At 43.7% G+C, this 9238-nt stretch overlaps 2 protein-coding genes across 6 annotated transcripts in view; one reads left to right on the forward strand and one right to left on the reverse strand.

Annotated features, from left to right (window-relative positions):
• The window catches only part of LOC121880482 (mucin-5AC-like), a 31973-nt gene extending 30939 nt beyond the window's left edge, over window positions 1-1034 (reverse strand). For all 5 annotated transcript variants that reach the window (XR_006091549.1, XM_042387692.1, XM_042387691.1 and 2 more), the window contains exon 1: window positions 194-1034. The gene's annotated coding sequence lies outside the window, so the exon portion shown is untranslated. The remainder of the gene's footprint in view (window positions 1-193) is intronic.
• Window positions 1035-3947: 2913 nt separating this feature from the next.
• Window positions 3948-6158, forward strand: LOC121853090 (venom protein 164-like). Its single transcript, XM_042347025.1, has 4 exons — window positions 3948-4102; window positions 4306-4417; window positions 5213-5361; window positions 5477-6158. The coding sequence occupies exons 1-4, from the start codon at window positions 4091-4093 to the stop codon at window positions 5627-5629; spliced, it is 426 nt and encodes a 141-aa protein (XP_042202959.1). The 5' UTR covers window positions 3948-4090; the 3' UTR covers window positions 5630-6158.
• The last annotated feature ends 3080 nt before the right edge of the window (window positions 6159-9238 follow it).

The raw sequence follows: 9238 nt of genomic DNA on the forward strand, positions 1-9238 counted from the left end.
CGACTTGTGACTCTACTGACCTGTGACTCATGACCTATGACTCTACTGACCTGTGACTCTACTGACCTGTGACTCAACTGACCTTTTACTCTCATGATGTGTGATTCTACTGACCTGTGACATCATGACCTATGACTCTACTGACCTGTGACTTCTAACCTGTGACTCGTATTGACTCATGAGTGGCACTCACTTGTAGCCTCGCCGGTGGTGAAGTCGACGTGGAGAAGATTGAACCAGACGGTCTCAGCAGACGGTCCAGCTGTCCCGGTGACGATGGAGGAGAGGTGAAGGTCTTTGGAGCGCCTTAGAGGGTCTTTTGTAGCTCTCAATGGTCCTTAGGGAGGCCACTGAGACCTCAAGGATCCTCTTAAAGGCTTCTAGTGACCCTTAAGACTCACTGGGAGGACCACAAAGACCTCTTAAAAGATCTTTGAAGACGTGGAAGGATCTTGAAGCTTCCCCAGGCTCTAAGCTTGTACTCACAGCTTCTAGCGGACACAGGGGAGTTCTTTAAGTTCTCCTGAAGCTTCTCAGTGAGCCCCCTGAGGCTGCGAGTGGGCCCTAGAAGCTACTACGGGCCCTTGGATACACCAAGTGAGCCCTTGCATCAGCTTAAAATGTGCCTCTTGAACTCCTCAGCCCAGGACCAGTTTAAGTCTCCAGGCAGAAACCCTTAATGGCTCCCAGGGGCCCCGAGGTTGCTGCTAGCGGTCCTGAATCACATACACACACACACACACCGGCCGTCCATCCTCAGGACCTCAGACCCTCACACAACTACACTTTCCACTAAATGGCTGCCGTAATAGGACCAATTTTCCGGCCGGGTTAAAACTCACACCAATTTCGAGACGAACTTAGCGACACAGCACAAGAAGGAGGGGGGGTAGTTGTGTAGGGGGCAGGAAAGTGACTCAGGTGGGGAAAGGTTGTGGTGGTAGAGGTTGTGGTAGTTGTGGTGGTGGGTAGAGGGTGCCAGCCTGTTTAGTGGGCCGGTGGTGGGTTGGCACTGGCACTGAGGATGTAAGACCCACCTCTAAACTCACCCATCCTCCCACCCACCCATCACCCAGCCCAGGTCCTCTCAAGGGTATTTTTAAGATCATACGGAGAGCTGCCATATACGACAACCTGAGCAGAGAACCGCTCATGCTGCAACAGTGACCTCTCTCTCTCTCTTCTCTCTCTCTCTCTCTCCTCTCTCTTATTCCAGATGGCTGCATGGTTGTTCACCCGCCAGATGGTTGCATGATAGTTACAGTCATCGCCCCGCCAGATGGTTGCCTGGTAGTTACAGTCATCACCCGCCAGATGGTTGCATGATAGTTCAGTCATCACCCGCCAGATGGTTGCCTGATAGTTACAGTCATCACCCGCCAGATGGTTGCATGATAGTTAGTCATATGGTTGCCAGTTACATCACCCGCCAGATGGTTGCATGATAGTTACAGTCATCACCCGCCAGATGGTTGCATGATAGTTACAGTCATCACCCGCCAGATGGTTGCATGATAGTTACAGTCATCACCCGCCAGATGGTTGCCTGGTAGTTACAGTCATCACCCGCCAGATGGTTGCATGATAGTTACAGTCATCACCCGCCAGATGGTTGCATGATAGTTACAGTCATCACCCGCCAGATGGTTGCATGATAGTTACAGTCATCACCCGCCAGATGGTTGCATGGTAGTTACAGTCATCACCCGCCAGATGGTTGCATGATAGTTACAGTCATCACCCGCCGGATGGTTGCATGGTAGTTACAATCATCGCCCGCCACAACTACGGCTAAACTGAGTCATGGTAGAATAATGGTGGCATGGAGCCAGGTCGACTCTCCTCTCATAGTACCACTGTCTTCTCTGTCTATCTTTCCCATTACATATTGGTCAATACTAGAAGCATGGCTGAAATACTCGCTCCCAAATGTATTATAATACGATTTTGTGAGATAATAATTATGACACGTTGAACGAAGGAGTTTTGTCAACCCTATACCCAGACAACAGGAGTCGAGGTGTTCATTTATAAATTCATCGGACCCTCTCTAAACTTTTTGGGGTGAGTGTGGGAAGTAAATTCTTTATTCCTTCCTCGATACAACCTGCTCTTGCTGTCATCTCTCAGACCCCCCCACAGCACCATATCCGTACACTACAACCTGCTCTTGCTGTCATCTCATCTCCTGTCATCTCAGCCACAGTACACTACAACTGTCATCAGACAGCACCATATCCCGTACACTACAACCTGCTCTTGCTGTCATCTCTCAGACCACCTCCCAAGCACCATATCCCGTACACACAGTTTGACGAAGATCGGACCAAAGTGTAGACGATAAACAGTCACTTTTCTCACGACTGGATAAACCAAGACGCCTCACAAATCAACTTTCTCTCATCTCTGTTATGTTAGGTTTGTGCTTGTGTGGTCGGAGCTATTTTGAGGGTGAAATATGATAAGGACACTGGCAGAGGTAAATACTATGTTGGTATCACCTTTTGGGAACTTGTAGATATTATTTACGTTACCCAGATATGGACACAGATATAACAGACTTGTATAGAGCCAATCATATCTCTCTTATAATACTCCTGACCAATCAAAACTCAGAGACATGATTAAACAGCCAGTCATATCTCTCTTATAATACTCCTGACCAATCAAAACTCAGAGACATGATTAAACAGCCAGTCATATCTCTCTTATAATACTCCTGACCAATCAAAACTCAGAGACATGATTAAACAGTCAGTCATATCTCTCTTAAAATACTCCTGACCAATCAAAACTCAGAGACATGATTAAACAGTCAGTCATATCTTTCTAACCAATCATCACTGAGACACATGGTTAAACAGTTAATCTTATCTCTCTACAATCACTAAGTTACATGATACATACAACACAATGTTTATACACCGTCAAGTGTCACCAGGATATTGATGGTGAGGATAAGTTGCCTCACCAGTGCCGTCATACAGATGCTTGGTGACTGACGGTGATTGTTAGGCTAATATAATCATAATGACGTTAATGATGATTTTTATTATTTGTGATGATAATGATTTTTACTTTTTCATTCTTGCAAATTTTCTGTGTGTAGCTTTTGTTGGTGTGTCTAGCATTACATAGAAGTATACAGGATTACAGAGATTATACTGTAGTCTCTCTCTCTCTCTCTCTCTCTCTCTCTCTCTCTCTCTCCTGCAGACAACCACTATGACCGCGGCTACATGGCTGCCAGACGTTTCTTTTTACGTCAGTGTCATATGACAGCGGCGTGACGCACTGTGTTTCCCCCTCCCTCTGGCTGACAGGGGGGGGGGATAAGGGAGGAAAAAGGAGAGTGAGGGAGAGCGGGAGAGAAGAAATAAGAGAAAGAGTAAGAAAAGAGGGAGATGACAATAAAGGGAGGGTGAAGGAAGAGAGATGTGAAGAAGAAAAGAGAGAAAGAGAAAGTAGAGGGGCAACCGTGTGTGTGTGTGTACACCAGACTGTGTACATCAATGTGTATATAACAAGACCGCCGCAAGCACGAGCGATCACCATCGCCTGGCGATCACCTTCACCCCGGCACTGACACACTTACAGAGAGCTACGACATGGTAGTGTACCACAAGGTCAACGCCAGCATGAGCGATCATCAGTGCCTGGCACTCTTAACACTTCCTGTCTGAGAACAAAGACACCCGGCCAGCACCCTCACCCCTCCCTCCCCTCTGGGTCAAGTGATCCACCAGACAATCCCCCTAAGAGTATTATAGGTAACTTTTGTCTCCCGTTTCTTGGCGTCTTCTCATCTTCTTCATTTTCCTCAGACTTCCCGCCTTGATCACTGTTTACTGAGCTGCCGTGAGCCTCCTCTGGAAGCTTCTGTCTTCTCATTGAACGAGAGATTTTCCCTTTTTTTCGTTTTGAAAGTCTGAGACTCTTGGTGATCGACCAATCATATGTCATTATCGTGCATGACGTCACTGCTATATGGAGGTATATATAGGGCAGGAATCCTCTTCGTTCACCACAACCACTTCAACTACCAGAGCATCCGGTCCCCACCTTCACCTTAATTAACACATTCCTAGTCATGAACTGTCATGTAAGTATTACTTCTAAGATATCTGGATGTTAGAGGTATGTTCTCTCTCTCTCTCTCTCTCTCTCTCTCTCTCTCTCTCTCTCTCTCTCTCTCATTATTTCTTTCGTTATGTCTCTTCCTCTTTTGATCTAACTCTTTGTTATCACCAGTGTGGTGATAATAGCCGGGTTCTAACACAGTATTAACCTTGTCTTGGTGATCAGCGTGGTAGGTTGCTGGTGCTAGTGGTGCTCATGGTGGTGGTAGCAGTGTCACCACTCCACGCTGTACCAAAACGTGTGGCCAATAGGATGATCCCCAGCTGGTGGTCAACAGGTGAGTGTCTCTCTTCACCTGTATTCATGTTGATTCATTAGTAAGGACAGACAGACAGACAGACAGACAGACAGAACAACTAACATATGAATAGACAGTGCATGTATACAAATAATACAAACAGTCTAGATCTACACACAGATGACAGACACAGTTCAGGTATACAAACAATGTATATAGAGAGTTCAGGTATAAAATAATGATCAGCAGTAAATCAATATGGCAGAGTACAGCTCGTGAAGGCCATTAGACGCCTACATTTATTTCATGTGTTTAATCACAATCTAAACTTAACAATAAGTAAATTAAAGGTTATTATCTTCCTACAAAAGCAAATTCATTATTCACGAGTGTACTGTCATCAACATCTGTCACTGTCAACGTTCATCTTGTCACTGGCATAACTGGCACTGTCAGTCACTGGTGACGTAGATAAATAATAACAGGAGTCACTCGTGGTGCGGCGCCACAGTGATTGTCACCCCACAATAATATTTAAGTTTGTCCTTCAACTGTTGACGTTTTCCCTGATAGAGTTGTTTACTTGTCTTTGTTAGTGTGTTTGAATAACGACAGATTCTCTGTCCACAAGAAAAATGAATTTTTAGTTTTGTCAAAACGTCTTAATGGTTCGTTTTTACAACACTATCATGCCTCTAAGACATTATTGTATGTCACATTCTTTTAAGATCAGAATCATAAAGATTTTTTTTTCTTATTTTAACCCGTCTTGGTATCCCATCTCCGCCTTATTGAGTGAAGCTAACCCTGATGTTACTTGTTGCTGCTCCACAGTGAAGAACGTGTGCTGGTCAGTGTCGGACTGTGAACCTAGTGAGTGTTGTACTAGGCCTATGTTGTCCTCCAAGGCCTACTGTATGCCCCTCAGGAGCCGAGGTCAAGCGTGTGATGCCTCCCCTCTCATGCTGAACTTCGCCAAGCAGGTGAGTTGCCATAGAGACGTGTTCTTCGTTGATGATAATTTATTATGAAGGTCTCAGATGCCACGATGATACACACTACCTCAGGTGATGAACCTCAACCTGTCTCCCTCCATAGGTATACTTCAGCGACTGCCCCTGTCAGTATGACCTCACCTGCGCCTCCCTCAGTAACAAGCACAAGTCTCAGTGTGTCGACCTGCGCACCCTCGAGGTTGACTACCGCCGTCTGGCCGCCATGAATCTGCCACTCCCAAGCGAGAATCATTAACAAGCTCCACCTCCAACCTCGAGAAGCTAAGATGACGAACAACCCGCAAGTGTCCAGGACCAGCTCAAGGAAGAACCGCTAACCTCACCCTCCAAACAGCTGTTGACCTTCACCTCTGGCAACAACGACAAGGTTGACCTCTACCTCCTTTACTCCTCAAACACTCAAGGACCAGAACAACTTAACCTCATCCTACAACTTTAAACAATTTTAGTCTCACCATCTCTAGGCACGTCGAGGACTTCTCAACCCGCCAAAGGACTATTGACCACCACCTCTGGACGTACATTTTGTTTTGAGACCCACCTATGACCATACAAGGACCACTTCTATCATCTTAAGAATCACATCTAATCATTTCGAGGACCACATTAAAGCCCACTTTGAGGAGGACATCGGTTAGAAATCCCAGAAAATACTGTCGCCAGCTGGAGTACGAGCACCGCCATCTTGAGGTCGACTTCGCTACCTTCAAGCAGGGGGTCAGGTGGCTGTTTCTTCATTGTGAATAAATGATGGTTGAAGGAAACACATATTTTATTGATACTTTTAATGGAGAACAAAACACTGATATTATCGACGTCAGAAAACAGTCTTCATTCCGATAGTTACAAATGTTAACTTTCATTTAGTAGATACAAAAGTTACATCACTAATACAGTAACACCTCCTACTAGCAGACTATACCTCTGATGGTCCCCAATTAGTGGACAATGCTAGTAGATTCAAGTCTATCCGATGGCTGTTAATAGGAGGCTTTACTAAATAATAATTTTGAGTAAGAGAACACAAACTATTGGTGTACAGTATATGACAAAGAAAATAGCAATACTGTCGTTCATTACTTTCATCTTCAACCAAAAAGTACAAATAACTTTATTATGAATTTGAAAATAGAAAAAAGATAAATTTGACCAAAAAGACCAATAGTTTTACTTTAGAAATACAATATACTGTACGGTATTACTTTTATAAACCTTTAGAAAATTTAATATTAATTTTAACTTACAAATACTATGATAACGTTAACTTACAAGCACTAGTAATAATCATCAACTTACCAATACTAATTTTATTGATAGACATACAACAAATATTACGAATATTTTTGGTTCCTCCTAAAGCGACTGGAAGACACAGGTACACTGGAATGAAATGAACTGGGGACAGATGGCAAACACCCGGAATGTTCCCGTCTCGGATATACCAGCTGTCTGACGACTTAGTGTCATATAACAGTTGGTCTACGAGCCAGATGGTGGTCAAAACCATCAAGCTTCGCCAGACGGCTTCCTGGACTCCAAAACCTTACCAGATAGCTATTGGGACGTCAGAACCTTACCAGATGGCTTCAGGATTTTAGAACCTTACCAGGTGGCTTTTGGGACTCCAGAAGCTTACAAGATGTCCTCTAGAATTCCATAACCTTGCCGGATGACCTGCAAGACCTCAAAACTCTTACAAATGGTGTTCAAGACCCAAAACTTTACCATCTGGCCTTCAGAACCTCGGACATTCATCAGTTGGCGTTCAGAACTTAAGATGAAGACCAGCTGATGTTCAGAATTTCCAATCTTCACCATCTGGCGTTCAGAACCCCAGAAACTCACCATCTGGCGTTAAAACCCTCGGGCACTTATCAGCTGGCTGCTGGTGTTCAGAACCTTCGACACTCACCTGTTCCAGTCATTAGTTTCTTGTTAGGCTGAGGTTGTTGTGGTCCTGGTGTACTCAGCTCAGCTGCTGGCTTCCTGTCCGCTGCCGCTGCTGCCTACATCTCCACAGGTAGAGGCTGGTTGCTTAAGCAAGGTTGCTGAGTTCTTACCTTTATTTCTTTATAGGAATAATGTTGTGTGGTGTCCCTTAGTTTTACTGTTCTGGTAAGAGAATTTAAGAGGCAGGATTATTTGAAACATAACTCTGTGTTTTTCAGTTATTGGACACAAACAATTATGTACACAGTTTGTATAAGGAAGGCTTTGTACAGGGAGTCTTCCAGTCAGAGCTTAGCACAGATGGTGAGCGTTAGGCTTTGTGGAGCATCTGCTAGCTGCTCATATGAACAGTGACAGCTTGGCCATGCTTAGGGCATGTGCTTAAATATGTAATATAATAATTACATTATAATAAATGAATAAGAAATGTAACTTGTGGTTGTTATTGTTATATCAACCTTCGGTACTGTTATATATTGCCGTTACATCACTCGGTCACCACCATAGCAAGTCCAATTAATAAAAAAAATCATATATATGTACAGTACAGCACAGTACATGTTACCGCCACATTAGGATAAGCTAGAGAGAGAGAGAGACGTTTATCATTCTTTGGAATTTTAGCGGCGCATTCTTTAAGCCAAATGTCATTCGTAAGAATTCGAAATGTCCCATTGGTGTACTGAACGCAGTTCCCCCACGAGATTCCTTATGTAAGGGAATTTGCCAGTAACCACTAAGCAAATCTAGGTCACTGAAGATGGCATTGTCTTTTCCTAGGGACTGTAGTAAGTCAGTTAGGATAGGCATTGTGAACCCGTCTGGTACAGTTGCTTGGTTGACTCATCGAAAATCTATGACTGGTCTCCATCCTCCATCTTTCTTGGGAATTAGGAATAGAGGCGAGTTCCATGGTGCCGAGGAATGTTGGATTACCTCTTGTTCCACCATGTCTGGTGCCATTTGTTTGACTACAGCCCTTTGGGGTAGCTCATATGCTGGTATGTAGATCAGGTGAGTATCCGACTTGAGTGGAATGTGATGGGTTGTCAACGTTGTTTTACCAAGGGGTTCTCCAGTTGTCTGGGACACTAAGACAACACTCGGGCAGGCTCACCTGTGTGTCCACTAGTAATTCTAAAGGATCACTTTACCGTGAGGATGATCCACATGCAATGGTAAAATGTGTCTAAACCTCAGGTAATGGGGTTGTCCTACAGACCCCAGTGGAAGCAAACACCACAAATCATGAAGTTACATTTAATTAAATTCAAAGACCTACACAAACATTCAAAGGCCTACACAAACATTCAAAGGTCTCAGCTCGGCTTCTGACTGAAAATGGAAAAATAAAAATAGCTGATTATATGAAAATATACGTGGATTTATTTATTTTTACAATTTTACACTTATGTTCATATAAGTTCGGCGTGAGAATTTTAGGACCCCACATTACCTATCTTGGGTTAAAACAAAAAGATGAATAATTAATCGAACGATGTGCATGTGTCGCAGTTTATATTTTGATGTTTAAAAATTCTAAAATCGCGTTTAGATTATAAAATCAAATTAATAATGTGAGACAAAGGAGTTAATAATGCACTGTTAAGCTCTTCGTCTCATAGAACAATGTTTTTCATTTTTTACATTTTTAAACGAATAAAAACGATGCAATGCACCTCTGCCAAATCGATGCTCTTGACACACGTGTTAGCGATCTCTGTCAAGTCTCCTTTGTTATGGCACAACTTTCTGAGGAGTTTCCCGGAAGGATGAAAGGAGACTAAGATTCCCAAGTGCAGTGAAGTCTCTGTGAGAGTATGTCAAGATGGTGAAGTATCGACATTAAACCACAGTCTGAAGTCAGCCAATCAGAGAGCGGTAAAGGTGACAA

This window comes from Homarus americanus, unplaced genomic scaffold, assembly GCF_018991925.1.
Source record: "Homarus americanus isolate GMGI-L3 unplaced genomic scaffold, GMGI_Hamer_2.0 scaffold15794, whole genome shotgun sequence".
Classification (NCBI taxonomy): domain Eukaryota; kingdom Metazoa; phylum Arthropoda; class Malacostraca; order Decapoda; family Nephropidae; genus Homarus; species Homarus americanus.

Excerpts from the sequence above, each read along its gene's own strand:
- LOC121853090 (XM_042347025.1), top strand. Across the intron at positions 4,418-5,212 it reads CCCCAGCTGGTGGTCAACAG|TGAAGAACGTGTGCTGGTCA; the intron begins GTGAGTGTCTCT and ends GCTGCTCCACAG. Across the intron at positions 5,362-5,476 it reads TGCTGAACTTCGCCAAGCAG|GTATACTTCAGCGACTGCCC; the intron begins GTGAGTTGCCAT and ends CTCCCTCCATAG.